Consider the following 20,097-nt stretch of genomic DNA (forward strand, 5'->3'; position numbering starts at 1 on the left):
AAAAAAAAAAAAAAAAAAAAAAAAAAAAATGACGGAGCACCCTTCTATTTGGGATTTGAATCTGGAAAGATGTGTCCAATATCAAGAAGCCCCAAGGCACCCAAAATGGCATCAACCACACAGCGAAGTGGAACATCCCCCATCAAAATGAGCCCCTCTCAACCTCTATCATGGAGAATACTAATTCTCCCAATAATCAAAGGATACCCCTGCTCCAACCTATGAAGGTCAAACTCATGTCCAACCTGAGATGGCAAGGCTTTAAACCGAGAACTGAGATGGCAGCCTGATCACACTCGAGGATGGTGGCCATCTCCACAAAGGGAGAAGCGGCAACATACCCACGGATGAATGGAAGCGAAGAGGATGAAACACCATTGAAATTTCCTTATGGGGAAGGAGAGGGGAAAGAAGGAAAGAGACATACTTCATATTTGTGGAATATTTCGAGATGCAACAGGGAGAATCCACCATATAAATCCAAATGATTTGCAATGCAGTTTATTTATTAAAAAGAAAAAGAAAAAAAAGAAGAATAACTTGCAGGCGAGAAAAAACATGTGATCTTACCATCTGATGACGAAACTCCATAGACTGGCAATATCCAATTATTCTTATGACATATATCGTCCAGTTCCTGCCAACCAACAGAGCATCATTACATTTACAGCTGCAAATGTTAGCAAATGTGGAAATAATGAAATAAAAATGTATAGCAGACTACCATTTCTTATAGATTATTTAACATCAAATTTACATCCCAACACTATTTGAAACAGTATCTGAAAGCTTATGCTGCTTGCTTTTCAAAAGTTTTGAAGTTCAATGTTTCCTGTGCATTAGGCAAGTCCAAATTGATAACCAGTCCCAATAAGTTTGACGTACAAGATATCGTTAACGCATTAGAGATATCAATACACTAGACATTTTATTAGCCGAAGTTTGCCATACATAACAAATACCATCTTAGCAGCATCCTCAACCGCGTATCTAATCAATGCTATTACAAGTTACAAGTTTTTGTGATCCATTTGCTGCATTCTGGGAAAAATATGAAGATTTGTTACTCAGGACATTGCAACTTGAATTTAATACGTCTCTTGTCCTAGAAAGGAAACTCTCTCTTAACGAAACGAAAATCCACTGAATCCACATGAATTTTACAGTTTAAATTAAAGAACCCTTACAAGGATCTGTTAAACCAATTTCAAAAGTTAGCGTTTGAATTACAGGCAAGAGAGCAAGATGAAATCTACTGTTATTGTTGAAGTCTAAATTAGACTGCTGTTTATTTATTTTCGGAGACTTACCTATCCTCTTTATAAGGGAGAACAACTAACTAAATCTAAATCACTAGATAATCTAAATAATCCGAATACAAAGGTAAAGAGATAGTAGGTACAGTTAATCCCCAGATCTAGGTAACTAAATCTAAATATATCCAACGGCCAATTATTTCCCTTATTTTATGAATTACACATAAATTTTGACACCTCCTTGTCAAGCTGAATAATAGATATCATTCCTTCGACATCTTCTCAAGCTGAGTAATAAATATCATTCGTTCTTAGCATGGACTTGTTAGGTTAATGTGTAATATTGATTGCACGACTTCAACATCAAGACATACTTCAACGGTAGCTATGAAGGCTCCGAATACATTTGTCAACTAGCTAAAGCTCCAAATAAATTTGTCAATGATAGCTGATAAATTTGGTCAAGGGGAAAGATCGGTATATGAGAGCTCTGAATAAATTAGGTCAAGTGGAAGACCGGTAGCTATGAAGGCTCCAAATAAATTTGGTCAAGTGGATAATCGGTAGCTGAATCCAAATAGAACTGAAAACTCTCATTATCCAAAACTAAACTCTTTAACTCTGTTGGTCCAAGAGTTGCAAGTGCAGATAGGTCGCCATAGATTGTAATATCATGAGCAGCAAGAAGATCTACCAAATGAGTTGTCCTCCGGAATCATAATTAAAAAAACATCTCTTCTTTGGCCAGTATAATTGCAGCAGAATGCAAAATAGGGGGCATTGTAAATTTCTTCAACTTCAGGTGCTTGATCCCCACTACCTGAAGGGTCCAGACGGCCTTCTCTCCAATCCACCAATGTGTAAGTAACTGCTTCGTTAACACTACATTTTCAAGAAATGCAGCAAAATATAAAAAACACTTATGGCCATACAAAATTGGCAACTCGAACTCATTCTTCCTCGCCATTTCACTTCCCGACAACCAAATGGATGGTGCTTCCAGACAAAGACAACTTTTTGTACAAAGGAATCTGGAACTTCAACGCCTTCCTATCCTTACTTAACACATCAAGAAAATTCCCTTCGATTTTCTTATCTAATACGATGCTCTCATACCATGTTGAGAGTCTAAATTAGCTTGCTGTTTTTTCTTATTTATTTTCAGAGAGTTACATGTCTCTTTTACAAGGGGAGGGAGAGACTAACTAAATCTAAATCACTAAATAATCTAAATACTCTATTAAATTTAAATAAATCCCTAAATACTACGTAACAGTAAATCTAAATAATAATCGCTAACCCTTATTTTATGGAATTACACAAATATCCTTCAACAATAATTGTTTATACAAGAAAGTATATTTTAAGGAAAGTAGGTATGAACACTAATATTATTACTATTCACAAAGAAAGAGGTGAACCAAGCACCTTACAAAACTTGAGGGCCAGCTTCCCTCCCTATACAAACTTAACAAGATTCATCTTCTCTCTCACACTTACATCATTCCCCTATAAATACGAGGGCAATTCATCCTATTAAACTTCCAAAGGATGTTTCACTTTTTACCCCTCCTCCAGTACACTTACTATTGGAGGCCTAACATCACCCATAGAAAGATAAAATTTGTATTTATAACTAAGCTCATAGACTAAGTTCTCAATTTTTCTTCTTCGAGGACCACACTCCATCCATGATAAAGATTTTTTTTTTTTTTTAAATGAAGACATAGTAGGTGTTCTTTCCTAGTTCTAAAAGATATTGAGAGGAAATTCAACAGAAAGAAAAAGTCAAAAAGAGAAAAGTTGGAAATCTCTTTCGTATGAGAGGGACCATAAAGAAGTTCAAAACATAAATATAAACATGTAGACAAAACTAGGATCTCGAAAAATAGGTGCTGACCAGTAGCATAAAGAATATTGAGGCAGCATTTTCCTTGCATAGATTAGTCATATGTATAAAGTAGACAAAAATAGGAACTCAAAAATTCACTCCCTCCCCACCCCAAAAAAAAAATGAAAGAAGAAAAAACTTTCCAATTGTCTATATGAGCCCTACTTTCAACTTTTAATGATAAGTTCTTATGTGCATCTCAAATTTTTGAAAAGTGACATCATAATCTCGATGTTTTTAGTCCACATATTTCCAACTCGTATACTAAGCCATAATAAAGCTATTTAACATCACTATTCTTCCAAATCAGTTGTTCGAAATAATGTCTTCTGTGTTATTTGTGCTGTATAATTTTAGCATGGCAATTCTTTTGAAGAGTTCCTTTTAAGGCCCTCTGATCTCTTTTACTTAAATCTATTGTAAGGAATGATGAGATCCTATTACTTTAAAAAATATAACTTGGGCAGCATTAAGACATAAATATACGAATACAACCACAATACCCAGTATCTTCAATGGTTAACCCACCTGACATGGATTCCGTATGCAGAGAATTTCTTCTGACAATCTCTTCCTTGTGACAAGTTGAGATGAGCAGTTTTCTTCAGAGTATTGATAAGGTTTATCTTCAGCTGCGCTTCTTAGACATACATCATTACAACATTCAATCACAGAATCCAGCTTTACAACAAAATCATCTTCATCACCTTTAGCAACCAAAATGTGAATGTAATTCAGACATTCTCTTTGGTTAGTTATGATGACATAGATTAATTTGATCTGATGAAAAAATATCAAAATAAAATCTAAAAATAATTATGGAATCAAAGAAGCAAAACTAGGAATAAAGTAAAAACTCAAGTTCAAATTTAAAGCATCTCCTTAACGTTATAAAGCATCTCCAATGGTGTTAGCTACTTGTACATTGGTGCTAATTAATTTTTTTTTTAAAAAAAACAGTAGCATGAGTACTTAGCACCCCACATTTTTTTTTTTATATATAACAGCACTATCAAATATTCTTCTTTTATCTAAAATACTAGGATGCACCACTAACAATTTCAAACTTCTTTCAATGCATATTTTAATTCAATAATGAGTTTCTAATATTACCTGTTCTAATATAACACAATTCATCAGTTTACATATAAAATTGAAAATCTAGCTCCAGTATAAACATCAAATGATTAAAGCAATGACAAATACCAAATACAAAATCTTAGAATATGCATTTTACTTCCATTTGAAGCTCAGGATCTACAAAATCCTTAGACTACCAATTATAACGACATTTCGAGTCATAAGCTCAAGCCAATACTGAAAAATCATTTATATAGCATGCACCACAGGCTTATAAGACCATAAATCATAGACAGCTGGGGTAAGAGTTCATCACGTAAAAATGAAGCAAAAAAGAGGACTGAGGACTGCTAGTTTTTGAAGAAGGAAATCATCTAAATTTCTAGAGGCTTTCGTACATGAAGCATATCAAATAGAATAAACTGTAGAAACAAAACAAGAGCAGGAGGAACAAAAAAAGAAAAAAGAAAATAGAACATACCCCTTAATATTGTCTGCATATTTTTATCACACTGAGCTATCTCATCTTCAATTATGCGCTGTTGATGAGACTGCAGACAATGATTGGATTACACTGTCAGAAATAACGATTATGTAAGATGATTCAAAAGGGCTCAATTTATGACAAACCCTTGGTCAGAGAGAAAGGGCCAGCTGAATACCACTGTAAGGTGAGACATACAAAAAGAAACCAGAGCAAGCTTAATTAATTTCCTACCATCTCATCAACAAAGGTGCAGGAGACAGTGAGATTTAAATCACTTCGCCCATTTCTATTTTACAATTATGGTGGAAGTGGAAGCTCTCAGCTATTTATTATATATTACGCGTTCTCATTTTTTTGCATCACGCTATCTTTAAAAGTTTCTGGTTCAAAATAAATTCATGAGACAAGGATAAGCCCAAAACTTCACAATATAAGAAGTGTGTTTGTACCAGTTTATCCCTCTTTCTAATTAGAGCTTTAATGGCAGCTTGTGACAATGCTGTTTCTTTCGAAATAATTGCCTGCATCTTGGAAAGATTCTTTGTGTTCGATTGACAGGTGATGAGAGCATGATCATCATTCCTATTTTGATCTGAAATATTGTCAGAGAGATTGCCAGAAGCAACCTTTTCACCACTGCATTCAGCAATACACGGGTTTGTAGCTAGTATTCCATCCTGGAAAGTAAATTATTCTATCAGCTGAATTATAAATATAATAAAATAAGGCAAAAATTAATTCATTAAAAGCTACAGATTGTACTATCTGAAAAATCTGAGTTATTATGACAATTATTAATTTACAACATTAATAACTAGCATTCTGTCAAGTACAGATCGAAATTTTCCTTGGATTAACAAGCTCATCATACAGATACTAATTTTGAAGTAAAGATGTGGCACGCAAAAATTTGAATTCAATAGCTCCTTGGTTCCATGTTAAAAGAATACTGAATCCGAAAACTTACATAATAGTTGGAATTAATTGGTTTTCATTTATAATAGATTTGTCAATGAACTTAAATGAATAACAATAAGGATCCTGTGTCGAGAGTTCTAGTTCCCAACTCTTTTGCGCTAGATTGCACTATTACGTCTTCACCATCCTTCATTTCAATGCATTTACAATGGTTTAATTTTTCCACTAGTTCTATAACAGAGTTTTTCTGTTTAATTATATCAAAGTTTATGCAGTTGAAGATAGAGGATCTTGTACTTTACTGGGACGTATAAAGAGTATCTGGTCATGTCCTATGCTTACGGGGGTTATCTTGTACTCTAGATGTTTTCTTTTTCCAGTTTCCTTCAAGTATTTTCAAAGTTGTGTACCTATATTAATTGAGAAGCAATGAATCGTTTTTTAAGGACTAACAATTCTTTAAAAACTCAAATTTTTTTAATTATTTACCTTGCTACACTTGACATAATTCTTTACATTATCAAAAAAGGTCAGGGATTTAAATTTGCAAATTCTTCAATTAATCCATTAAAAAAATGATACCTAAAGCCAAATAGTATCTCTTGTGGTGTCAAAAACATAGAGTAACCACGTTGACCCCTCCTCAAGACTGTCCCTTGGACCATAGGTCCCAACAGAGAATCTCATCTTGAGTGAATAAAGCATGCAAAAACTGCTCCAAAAATTATCATGTCCAGATCCCTCAAGGGATGAACCCACAATAATTCTTAAAATATAGACATGCTTTAAGCCAAACTTTATAGGAGAGAATAAAGTCTGAGTCAATGTCCCCATAAGCATCAGGAGTCCTAATGTTTGATAAAAATTCAGGCAAAATATGTAACTTAAGAGCCTAAAGATAAATAGAAAATCAAGACTAAGTATATGAAGAGACGCACAACATCTTACCTCGACTTTGATACCACTCTCTGAAGCCTTCGATTCATTCACCGTACATGGGATAGTTGCTTCATAGTGATTGTAAACTTGCCTACCAGTCACCGAACATGGGATAGTTGCTTCATAGTGATTGTAAACTGGACTACCATGTATTTTCTTTACATATGACATGATAACTTGGGTGGGAGTCGGTACACCCTTTCTCTTCTCCATTGGATTGGAGGGAACCAAGTCATCCACACTAGGACTCTGGGGCCTGCAGATCGCATCATGCAAACTACTCATACAGTTCGTTTTATTGGGCAATCTCTCCAATCCTGCATCATAAATGCTAGTGCCTTTATTCATATTGTTTGTAGTAGCATCGTCTTGATTGTTTTGAGTTCCAAGCTTCCTGGTTACATCTTTTCTCTTAGGCTTGTTCAGGTTTTCATCGATCTTTTCTCCACCTACGACTCCCAAATTATCTGTTAAAGTTTCCCTACGTGAAAGAAATGATAGAGATATTAGAATGCAATCACTTCTCCGTATTGAGACAGAAATGAATAACAATGCTTCCCATTATGAGGCAAAAAAGAACTTCCATTGCTCTAAAATATGTAATTACTCCCTAATATAGAACTTCGAGATAATAAGAAAACGCTACATACAAAGGAGCGCATTCTCCACACCTGCAAACTACTAAAACAGGAGATTTAGGATAAATGACTTTTAAGCAACGGCTGGAAATCAAAGATATGCAGCCAAGATCTCAAATTTACAGGTCAATTTTCTACACTACCCATCCTCAAGCAAGATAGACTGTAAGGAAAGACGGATTTTAGTTGGAGAAGTTTGCAAGAACCACTTAGAACAAAGTCTCCCTCCATTTTTTCACTCGCTTCTGATAATAAAAGCTAAGCTTCTCGTCCAGAAAAAATAAATTTTCATTAATTAATTATATAAATTTAATTCAATTATTCAAAAAAAAAAAAAAAACGAAGAAGAAGAAGAAGAAAATGCACTTCCACCCTTTCCTTAAAAGAATTTCTTCCCCTTAACCAACTTAGGAAAGACTTTTTCCAAAACCCAACTGCATGGACAAGCTTCGCCTGAGAAGCATAGACATGACATGACATTACGACACACCAATTTTCTAAAACATAGGATATGGACACGTTGGGGACAAGTTCATAAATATATTAAAAGATCAAACCCAAAATACTTCAGTTTTTTTACTAAATATTAAAAATAATTAATTCTTTTTTAAAAAAATGTGAAGGAAGATTTAATTGGTCCTTGAATTTAGCTTAAAATTTACAAGAACATAAAACCCAATAAGCTATATGAGCCCATTTAAACCCAGTAAAGAAACATGCTACAAAGTGTCCATTAAAAGCCCACAAATTAAAATTTATAAAAAAGTTTGTAATGAAAAAAAAACAAAAAAATAAACACCAACTCTAGAAAACTCCTTCCCCTCCCCCAATTCTCACTCCCCATCTTCGTTCAATCTCTATCTCCACCTCTGGGAGACTTCTCTACCAACCACTTCTGCTAATGTCTGATGTTCTGTAATTATGTAAGGAGACTCTTTTGGCAAAACTGTTGTAGCGTTTCCACAAGGAGCCTAATACTCTCTGGTGGAGGATCCTCTATTCTCTCAATTTGTTAAGTGTTCTATTGGAGACGAGTCAAACACCTATTTTAGGAGGATTTTTTAGTGGGGAAAAACCTCATGCGCCTTGTTTCCTCATCTGTATCATTTTTTAGATAAGAGGATATATATCAGTAGCTTTTTCTTGCCATCTTCTGATAATTCTTCCTTTCTTAGATCTCCTCAACCCTTACTGAACGAGAGGCTTATGGGGTTGGCAGTCTTCTTTCTACTATTTTCCAACTAATATCCAATAATAGTTAAACCTCACATTACTGGCAACTAGCAAGAGCCAAGAGGCTGGACACAGCGGCACCAGGAAGCAGAAATAAACAAGGTCACAATGATCAAGAATCAGGCTTTAAGTATCAAGTTATGCAGACCGAAATATAAATACCAACATCAAAAATAATATCCATAGCAATGAAAAGTATACCTGTGAAACCAGGTTAGCACCATCTTCACATAAGGAAGAATGTGGTAGTACTCAACTTTTGAAGTAACGCTCCATCTCCTACCATTTTTTTTAAACAACGAATCCTGCAAACTAATACCATGGAAAAGAGAAAAATCAAGAGCAAAAAAGGGTATCTATGCATTTGAGGACTGACCTTCATCCATGCTCATTTCACATGAGCTCCTGGAACATGCATTCAAACCAAGACACAGAATTGAAGGGGGCAGGCGTGAAAGGAAAACAATGAAACCTGTCAACGGCATCTTTTATGGGAACTTGAATTACATCTTCAGTTGCTGATCGAGTGCACTGCATCATATAAAAGTAGACTGCTGATTTTTCTTTACTTAGAGAGTAGGCAACGTGACTTTCTAAAATTTTGAGATCGTGTTGATTAATGCCTGTTTTGCATGAAAATAAACAGGATTAGCAACTCTCTGTAAGTACCAAGATAAGAGACATATCCATAATATAGGACCCCAAGGGTGAATAGCAACAAAAAGGAGACTCCATGAATTTTGCTTCCACGCCATTGCTGCATCAGGCTACACCAAGTCCAATAATATGTTCAATGGGGACTTTAGATTAATTGAATTTTATTTTTAAAAATATTGGTACCGAATGAACAACTTTATTGAACTACATCTGCGTTTAAGAACTAAGTTTAAACATTTCTTTAATAAGAAACAAATTTCATTGATGCATGAAATTTACAAAAGAAAATTAATCTTCAGAGGTGAAAGATTTAAAATTCATTCAAGGTAATTGAAATTTTTAAAAGAGCTTCTTCAAGGAAAAAAAAGATTTCTTCTCTGAAGGGGAAGACTATCCTGAAATCCCGTGCATTTTCTTTATTTTCAACACACATGGATCTATCAAGGAAAAGTCACATGGGAATTTCTGCAGGGAGGGGTTGAGGAGGGAGGTGGGTCACATTTAGTGAATTGCAGTATGTTGTGGCAACCTAACAAGGGAGTGGTTTGAGGATAGGAAATCATTCAGTGAATTGGAGTGTGGTGTTGAAACCTAATAAGGAGGTAGTTTGAGGATAGGAAAAGTTGGGCAACAAAAGCTTTGCCTCATAATGGACATGACAGGTCCCTTCAAAACCTTACACTTTATGGCATTCGGAAATTGTGAGCAAATACAGGTGTCATCCCAACAGCTAGGTTTCCAATTTAGCTTCTATAGGCGCTTTTAGAAACTTGTGGAAGGAAATCCCCTTCTGCCTTCCAAGCTTCCTTTCGTTCTTCCATCTATTGTGGGAGATGATACAAGCGTTTGATTCTAGGAGTATCTTTGGCTTCTTATGCCCCCTATTGCTTTTCAGTGTCGAATCCTTTATACGGGTCCCCAAAACTTCTTGACCTTAATTCAGGAGGAGAAACCACTTCAGATGACTTCACATTCGGCAGGCTATCCATGACCAGGAGATAGAGAAGTAGCTTCTGAACCTTTACTATTTTGTATAGGAAATACTTTCACTGATTAAATGAAATGATACAAAAGGTAAGCTCCATCCAAAGTGATTACAAAAGATTTCAATAATTGGATATGAAAGAATTCAAACTATAGTTGCTATAGGGATGAACATTTTTACACCAATAAAAAGCCATATGGGGGGACGAGTCAAGGACTTCTTGGGGAGATCTTTCTTTGTCTTGGGAAATCCTGGAGTTTCTTTCATTCCTTATCATCCGTTTAACTGCCCTTACGATGCTCTCTTGTCTTTACTTCAATCGGTTGCTCTCTCTCCTGATTGTAGAGCCTGATGATTGGGGTCTCTCAAACTGTCGGGATCCTTCTTCTAAATTTCCCTATTTCATTACTTAGCTTCTTCTCCAACCCCTTCCTCATCACATTAGAAGAATAATAAAATCTCAATATTGATCCTCTAAGTGGATGATATTATTCTTATAGGTAACGATGAAACAAGTATAATTGAACCCAAGAAAAAGTTTGTTAGAGAAATCGTACACATCTTCTCCTTGTTTCTCAAGCCTATAGTGAGTTACAAATAGAGTTTGAAAATGCCAAGTTTTTGATGATTCCATCGTACATGATTGAGTTGCGAAGACTTCTAGATAAGTATCCCATAGCTAAACTAAATTCTTTCCGGTTAAAGAATCTCTTTCTAATTGCCTTGGAACAATTAGAAGATTCTCTAGAAGAAATATGGGTGCTCCTTTTGGTGGCAACAAGTTATGGGATGGCGGTCTTGCTTATGGGATCAAATCAATATGTTCGAAGAAGAAGGATCAGAATATCAATCTCATCAATCTCACAAGTATCGTACCAAATCCCATCAATCGAATCACTTTTTTGAGAAATACGAGACATCTAAGTCATACAAGTAAAGAGATATATTAATTGATAAGAAAAAAATGTGAACATTGATTGGATTGATGATAAAATAGAATCCTAGTCTCAAACTGTGATTAGATTAATGATAAAGAAAGATAATTCTTGGTTCAGTTCTCCACCTTAACAACAACAACAAAAAAAAATATATATATCAAATTCTATTGAATCTGACGCATAGTGATCATTTATCAAAGAATGACTCTGTTTATCAAATGATTGAACAATCGGAAATAATTTACTTATGATACTTAGTTGACATTATTCAGATCAAGGATTTGAGAACATTAAAATATTTCTTAGAAATGGAATTTGCAACATCAAAAAAGGGTATCTTTGTAATCAAAGAAAATATTTTGACTTGCTTGAAGAAACCGGACTACTTGAACGTAAGGTTGCAGAAAGCCCCCATTAAACTCAATCTAAAATTACAAGTTGCAAAAGCAGAAGAAATAAAGGACAAGAAGCGATACCAAAAACTTGTTGAAGGGTTAGTGTATCTACCCCATACCCATCCTGATATTACACATGTTGTATGCATGGACCAATTCATTTTGAAGTTGAAATTTTGACTTACAGAAACTCATGGGAAAGGTATCTTATTCAAAAAGCACCCTCTTATACTAATGCAGATTGGGTAAAAAGTACTACTGATAGAAGATCTACCTCAGGTTATCGTTCTATTGTTGGAAGAAACTTAATTATGTGGCGGAGCAGAAAAACAAAATGTGGTAGTTAGAAGCAGTACTGAAGCATACAAGAGCTTTAGCACGTGGAATTTGTGGGGGTATACGGACAAAAAAGGGTACTTGGAGAATTGAAGTTCCTTCAAAAGACGCCTATACGGATTTGTTGTGACAATAAAGTTATCATTTTGATAGCTCATAATCCAGTTTACATGATAGAACAAAAATGTTAAGGTGGATAAGCATTTTATTAAAAAGAAGATTGATGCAGAAGTAATATGTATCCCTTACCTTCCAACGTCACAGCAAATTGTTGATGTATCAATTAAAGGACTCCCAAAGAAGTAATGTGACAAAGTAATTGGCAAGCTAACTATGGAAGGTATCTTTAAACCAACCTGAAGGGAAGTCTAGGAATTCTACTATTTAAGTGTAAACATTAGTGGTCAATATTTAGTCTTAATTGCATTATTCTTTCCATGTATGTAATAGGTCTCTCTTCTACACAAGAAGACCTAAGTTGCACAGTTTTAACATATAGCAATATAATTTGTACCCTCCCAAAATCTAGAGATACGAAAAGGATGTAATGAAAAGAGCCTAATGCTTAATGGATGCAAACTCCAAGGAGGGAATAAAAGCAATAAGAAATAGTAAGACTCGAATAAAGAAATCTACAAAGGGTATATACAAGCATTCCAATTAAGATTGATATCCTGAAAATGTAAATTAACAAAATATTTGGAAAGAGAACACCATGATGAAGCTTTGAGATGAGCTGACTCAAAATGATCTAACCAAAGGAAATGCTTAATGTGAAACAGCCTTTGGTTTCTTTCAAACATAATTTTGACAAGGAAAAAAGAAAGGCTTTACTGCATTACCCCACAAAAGCATAGATTTCGGAGCCAATTTTGGGCTAATGAGAAATGTTCGGAAACAACTTAAACCAACATAACTGCAAATAGGAACAACCAAAGAAAATATGCAGAAGACAATCCACATCCAAGAAACAAAAAGGACAAATTGAGGGTGATAAATCGTGTGAAGGGAGGTTTCTCTGTAAAATATCTGAAGATTTAAGTTCCATTAATCATAATCCCTTCGGAAGTACTTTTTAAGATATTTAATTTGAGTTTCTTCATAGTTCTTGCATCCTTTTTAATTCTCACTAGATCTGGCATTCTTGTACTCTTTAGTTTCTTTAGTTTACCCAAGTTTTCTCTTATTTACCCCCTCAACCGAATTGGTCAATTTGTTAGGAAGCCTTGGGTTAGTTTTGATTTGTTTGCTGACTTGTGACCTATAAATGGTCAGCTTCCAGTTTGTATCATTACCTTGAATTGAATACAATTCTGAATTTCCCTTAGTTCTACATCAACAAGACTACACCTCTTCAATCATAAACCAGCATGACAACATACATGCCATTTGCTTCAAGAGCCTCCTGATATTGTCCCAAATCATGCCTGCAAACAAGCATCCCCACATCCCCATAGAACGTTCCATATCCATTAGGCAATCTTATCAACTTTGCATCAATAAGGCCTCAAAAGAAAAGAAAACAATGTCTGAATAAGGCCAATGGGGGGTAAGTGTGTGTGGGTGGAGGGGGGTAGCAAGATTATAAGACTGAATTCCTAAAGTAGTAATTACAAGCAAGGAAGTTCTTGTTGACTAAATTTACAAGCAAGGCAATATGAGATATTATGTTCCTTGTTAACTAAGTTTATTCTTCCAAGACGTTATGAGACGAAATTCCTAAAACAGTAATAACAAGTAAAGAAGCCCTTTACTCCAAACAATGTTTTCAAGATTGGCCTAACAACGTCATGATAGATGGATCCAAGTTCTAAATAATATATTTCTCTTAGAAAGTTTAGTTTATTTTCGTACATACACTCCAAACAATATCATTCTTTCAGGCAAAGATATTGGAAAATTTTCTCTGTTCTTAAAATGTTTATTTATTTTCATGGCTAATCTCTATATGGTTGTATTTGTTGTTTGTATTTTTTTTTTTTTTTTTTTCACTCCCTTAAGGATTTTGGATTCCTTGAACATTATTTACTCTTTTTCATCATCAATGAGGAGTTTTTTCTTGTTCCAAAACAAATACATATCTTAAGCAATCCAAATTCTTCCCTTTTTCCTGAGGAAAATACAAAGGAGAATAGAAAGAACACAAAATGCAACCAATATGATGAGGCACCATCGGACCATCTCACCAATACCATAATTAGATATTGATACAATTCAGAAAAAACAAAAGAAAAGGACAATCAATATATTCATGTAACACCTGGAATTTTAAGAAAATAAATAAAAAGATTTTTTTTCAAGAAAATAAATAAAAAATCTTTTTCAAAAAAAAAAAGAAGGAAAGCATAATGGCACGAACGCAAGTTGGAGAAGATGAACGTACAGTCAACAAGCATATTGAGGAGTTTTGGAGAAATTTGGAATATCCTCTTAGATACGAAACAAGCACGGGAAAAGTCTACAACCAAGTAAGTAACCATATGGAGCAAGTTTCTAAGAAATACTAGGATCGAGAACAATGATTGATTATTATGTTTAGGAGCCTAGTTTGACCTAGTCTCATGATAATTGTGCTTAGATAATGTGAACACTTACCACTTAATTCTATTTACCGTTATATAACTTCCACACGCATAATTGTGAAACTTTGATAGATCATTAGGCTTCTATGCTTTCCAGTATACGGAGGTTGATTTGTTATCACTTAATGAGCATGACAAGCATGTTGTATGTCTTTATACATTTATATGCATGGTTTAGGGTTTGGATAGCCCGTTATTGCCCAGCTATGAGTTGGACTATCGCCATCTGTCATAGAGTGCTAGTTGTGGTATCCATAGACTATGAGTTCCAGTTTCATGTATTTTGGTCCTAGTAGTTAGTCATGAGTTCCATAGTTTCCTTGGGTTAACCAGGTACCTTGTAGGGACGGATAGGGTGCAACCCCTATTCGTATTTGGTCCTAGTACCTAGTCATGAGTTCCATAATTTCCTTCGGTTAACCAGGTACCTTGTAGGGACGAATAGGGCGCAACCCCTATTCATGAACTAACCAACAGGGATTAGGGTCTACTTGTTACACATGACTTAATTGTCACCCATAAATGCTTTCAGGACTCATAGAGGGTAACTACTGAAGTGCTATCAATGGTGCCTAGTGGAGAGAGTCATGGCCTTTTTACTATTCCAACCTCTGAGTGGCATAGTGACAAATAATTTTACTGTACTAACCTAAAAAGGCAACATAACAGGTAGTTACTATTCCTAAGATGAGTAGTTTAATTGTTCTAACCTAATGAGGGTGAGCAAGTAATTTACTGTTCTAGCCTGGAAATGCAAAGTGACAGGTAGTTTACTAATCTTAGGAACAAGTAGGTGTTGCCCGACACCACTGGGGAGAATCCACTGATTAGAGATCAATAGGTAGATATGTATGGAGTACAGTCACCAATTAGAGCAAAAAAGGCTCCTCCAGACTTACGAACATTACCCTAGGGCCTTTCCATGGGCCCAATGACTTGAAGCGCACTTTGTGCAAGATTGACGAAGGACCTAGACATACGTGAAACCTAGAGCCAAGAGAAAACAGAGAACTCCAAGGTTGTGAACCTGAGAGGGATTGAATACTCCTTAAAAGAGGTATGCTAAGGATTAGTTACACAATGCCTATAAAGTTTGGTATGGACGTTAAGCCACAGTTTGGCTATCGCAAGGGACGATTATGAGCACATAGCCTAAGTTTCCGTGTATAGGATGAAGTTCGACAAGAGCCTACAAGTAGGTTGCTTACTGGGTATTTTTATACTCATCCCATGTTATTCTTTATTTTTTTTTTTTTTTAGGTGGAGTGTAGATCATTGTTGATGGCGGGAGCGTCCAGAGCCGTGCAACTGCAGGGGGTGCTCTTTAGATCGAGTCATCTTCCTTCTTGTCATATTATTATTATTTTAAATGCTACTTCCCAAAACTTATGCATTTTTTGTAAGCCGTTTTGATTTAACTCCGCAAATATTACCTTTACACTCCTTTTATGTTGGTTTTGAATGCATATTTAAATTTTAATGTCGCCCTCTTTACCCTTGAGTGTACGTGGCGACCTGTGAGTCGAGGTATCGAAAATCGGGTTGTTACAATTCACTTCCTAATACTTAACCATACATGATCCTTAATTGAGGAAGAAAATATATATGAAACAATCATCTCTGCAATAAGTCATTAGAATTCTAAAACATATCTTTGAATCTAACACGAACAAAGGGGGACATCTCATTCAATATAAAAAGGTAGGAAATAAAAGCAGTTCTCCTTGGTATACTTAACAAGATATAGCCATTGAACTATCGATGAGTTAACAAAGTAGAATACATACCAGTTGCTTCCTTGACTGCTGAATATGCAAGCTGCTGAGTCTTAGTTCCAACAACAACTAGCCCCTCTTTTGAAGGTTTCTTAATCACTCTTTTCTTTTTGTTTACATGTTTTTCCTCTTCCACGCTTTTTGGTTGGCATTCAGAGGTATCTAAATTTTGTTCGATGACAGACCAAACTCCTTGAGTGATGGAACTAAACAGCAAATGGCAATGCTCCTTCTTGGAGTCGATCAAAAAAACGGCAACCTTGGAAAGGGGCCAGCCCTCTATATTTTCATCTTTTGATGTATATAGACAAGTGGCTAAACCACATGCATCCATAATTGCTTTTTCTGCTGGAGAAAGCTGCTTCTCGGGATTTTCCAATTCAATATCATCAGAGCTTTGCATGAGTTTCATGTGAGACAACAAAGCTGGTTTAACGACCACAGCTAATTTGCAAAATGCCTCAAAACTCAAAAATTCAAGATGTGGGTGTTGTTTCCTGTGGTAGTAGTTGTATAACAAAACAACGGCATGCATCTAATAGTAGATTCAAAGGAAAAACACTAAGTTAGATAACATTATTTTTTAACAATAACGATTTTAAATATAGATGACGCTCTTATTCTCTCTTAACAATTTTTTTCTTATGGGAAGGAGTAGTGAGAAATAAGCTGCCACATATAGTTAAAACTAACCTACTTTAAACCTATTCCGTGTTGATCATATGAACAGTACTAGTCCATTTCGGCTGCGCTATTAAATATAGGAAAATCCAAAGTTTATCAGCAAGAAGAATGGTGGTAAACTAAAACGTGTAAATGAGAAAAATCAAATAAATCATAGACTAGAAAAGCAGCAGAAGTGCCGTGAATTACTTTTTATTTGCAGTTGTTTCAAATATTGGAAAATATGTTAATCAATTTGCTCACATAAATTTAATGAATGGACATTCCTTGTAATTTCTATTGTTACGGAGTATAGCTGAATCCTGGATACATAGCCCCCAATATCCCTCCTCTCACTATGTGCCTTCTTTCAGTTATCATGTCTGTGTGAATGTGCGTGTGCATTTGTGTGTGTGTAAGATAGTGAGAGAGAGTTCTTTGGACAAGTATATATTTACTGACATAGGTAGTTTTATGCTTGACGCTGGTACACTCAAAAGATTAGAAAAAATTAAAGCATTCGGTTAGTCAATGAAGAGAACACTGTAGAAATTAAATTTTTTTAAGCACAAGTAATAGTATTATCATAATCTTTTGGTACTTTCTAAAGATGATGGATATTAAAGCACAGACGGCTGCTTGTACAACTTTTATGTTTCCAGTAAATCAATTCCAATCACCCAGTCCGAAACCAAAATAAATCATTAACCTAATTATAATTGTTCGAATATTTCAAGAATGAAAGTGAATTAAAATATTAAACACACGAAAGTCAATTTCAGAAGTACCTGTTTTGCAACTGATTGCAGTAGAGCTAGTGGTGGATTTTCTATCGAAGATGACTTTGAAGGAAGCATAGGTTCAACTAAATAATCCAATAATGCAAGTATGGCATCCTCGGTTGGGCATACACCTGTTGCACTCATGGTAAGGGTGTTTTTTTTACCACTACTGCTTTTTCAGTTTCTTATATATGATATCCTCTTCCCAAAATCAGGAGCAAGACCTTTCCATCAACGGAGGAAAATAACAAAGGATTCAAACTTCCTTCTTGGAATGAAAATTGGGGAGCCCACGAAAAGAACTGCCAGATGAACAGCTGAATTAACACGTCAGAAACTCTTTTCCATCCAATAAACAATAATTGTCCATTTTCATAGCCACAAGACAAAGAAAAATTAAGATTTGCCAACAAGAAAATAACAATCAATTTTTCAGTTCTTTATGATCCTTGTCAGAATAGACAGACTGCTGGCACAGAGTAAAAAAATCAATTCATGTGTATACTTTAGCAGCTTGATTACCAGTAATCATACAGTATAACTAACTCTTCATGAAGAAATTACTCAAATCAGGTTCACGTTGATGTTGTACCAAGTGTGTGGAGGTGAAAGTGAAGAAACCCTTCTAGTTGTTCCATTTTGACTACTGTTGCTTCAAATGGTTGACAACATATCGTAGTTTTTCCTTTTTATTCTTTGAGAATATGTCATGGTAAAGTAACGTGTTCAAATCTTCATCAGCCATATATTTCTTACTTTTAGTTTCTTGTGTTTAATTTTCTATATTTCTTTTCATTTTTTACTTATATATGTGCTTTTTTATTCAATAACTATAAGTTGTTTCTTTACTTTGTAATCTTTGAATCAAAAAATAAAAATAAAAAATAAAACACTCGCTGATTCAATTTCAACAACAAAACAAGAAAATATTCCTTTTCTTATATATGTAGGAAACATGTGGGTATAATCAAAAGAGGATGTACAAAACGAGGAGATAAAAAATTCCACCAGTTGAATTTAGGCAAAGAACAGCATCTGGAAGCTTCAATTAGCTGAAGATTTGTCTTTAACGATATAGTAAACGAGATACTTACAATTTCTACTTCTTTTATGCACAATTGTGGAGACATTGCTAAGACTAAGGAATAGAGAATATGAAGTTCCGGGTCTCCTCAAAGTCATCCAACAAAAGATACGAAAATATTAAAGAGCACCAATGTTGCATAAACAGAAGCCAGAAAATACTAACATTGTCAAAGAGACCCAAAACATTCTAAGAGATTAAAATTCACAAAGTTGTCCATCAGATTAGTAGAACGACCTGTGCCTCAATCACACCTTAAAAAAAAGTCACAAAACTGCTTACCTCTATAAAGTTCCAATTCCATAACGATTCTACCTTCAATAAACTAACGTTCACATAATCCATTCACTTCCCCCAACAAACTAATAACACGTTGAACGGAAAATTATATCTGATCCTAATGGCATGTTACACAGAAGAAACAGAAGAAAAAATTTCGATGTCCAAAAGCAAAAATGCCTCAAAATAGGCTGAGATCAGGAAGAAAAACCATCGCCGTATCCTACTTCCTCATAAATTCAAATAAACACAAGGCCGAATGAACCATGACTCAACCACACTCGGAGAAACTCCAATTCGAGAAAGACCTTAACCACAAATTAACGACACATTGAACGACAAACTTTTATCTGATCCTCGTGCATGTTATACCAAAACAAAGAGAAGAAACAGCCGAAAAACGGCCGAGTTCCAGAAGACGAACCTTGACCGCATCCAACCTCAGGAAAAGTTTCAAGTAAAAAGGCGGAAGAAGTTCGCATTACCTCGAATGGAAGCTGAATCGCGAAGATTAGGGTTCGGAGAGGAGGGGGAGTAGTTGAGAGGATGGGCGATCAGCCATGAAAGTTTTAATGCGAAGTTCGAGAGTACAGGAATCAGTCTGCAAGTGTTCGGAAGGCGGAGGAGGTGACTGCGCTCTGTGTGAGTGGACTGAACACTGCATGTCAACTGCTTGTGATTCCGTCAATAAATTACGTCGTCTGATATACGAGTTTAAAAAATGTGCTTGTGATGTATAAATTTTACCGTAGTTAGTTTATGTGTGTATAAATTTTACCGTGCACTAAAAAAATTTATTATTTTATTCTATTGTATTATGTACATTATTCTTCCATTTTCTTGTGTTCTCGTAACATAATTGAAAAATACTCAAAATCTCGCATACATGTTCAACAATTTATAGTAATGCTCAAGTATACTTAGTTATTCTAAAGTATATGTATATGTTTGTATACTTAGTTATTCTAAAGTATATGTACATGTTTGTTACTCGATGAAGCAAAGAGATGACGTTATAGCTCAAAAAATGGAAATTCTCAAACAAAAAACCAATTATGTGGAACAAATGTCGGACCGAGGTATAATTTGTTTGTTTCACTTCAGTCATTCCAACAAGGAGCCGACCAATATTTTCTATTTAGTCAAAATTTGGAAAACTATCACAAAATATCGTTATGA

General features: G+C 35.0%; 1 protein-coding gene across 7 annotated transcripts in view; it reads right to left on the reverse strand.

Moving 5' to 3' along the window:
• The window catches only part of LOC111436360, a 23,116-nt gene extending 3,529 nt beyond the window's left edge, over positions 1–19,587 (reverse strand). For 2 of the 7 annotated variants that reach the window (XM_023074118.1, XM_023074117.1), the window contains exons 1-10: positions 19,404–19,587; positions 17,562–17,857; positions 16,123–16,645; positions 8,915–9,065; positions 8,644–8,754; positions 6,581–7,052; positions 5,164–5,391; positions 4,709–4,778; positions 3,676–3,854; positions 571–637 (exon numbers count right to left, since the gene is read on the reverse strand). In XM_023074118.1, the coding sequence (XP_022929886.1) occupies positions 571–637; positions 3,676–3,854; positions 4,709–4,778; positions 5,164–5,391; positions 6,581–7,052; positions 8,644–8,754; positions 8,915–9,065; positions 16,123–16,645; positions 17,562–17,699 (1,939 nt within the window). In that variant the 5' untranslated portion in view covers positions 17,700–17,857; positions 19,404–19,587. Of the gene's footprint in view, positions 1–570; positions 638–3,675; positions 3,855–4,708; positions 4,779–5,163; positions 5,392–6,580; positions 7,058–8,643; positions 8,755–8,914; positions 9,066–16,122; positions 16,646–17,561; positions 17,873–19,342 lie in introns of all 7 variants that reach the window. The other 5 variants (XM_023074121.1, XM_023074124.1, XM_023074119.1 and 2 more) reach the window with 5 other exon arrangements.
• Positions 19,588–20,097: the final 510 nt, after the last annotated feature.

Source organism: Cucurbita moschata, unplaced genomic scaffold (assembly GCF_002738365.1).
Source record: "Cucurbita moschata cultivar Rifu unplaced genomic scaffold, Cmos_1.0 Cmo_Scf00053, whole genome shotgun sequence".
Classification (NCBI taxonomy): domain Eukaryota; kingdom Viridiplantae; phylum Streptophyta; class Magnoliopsida; order Cucurbitales; family Cucurbitaceae; genus Cucurbita; species Cucurbita moschata.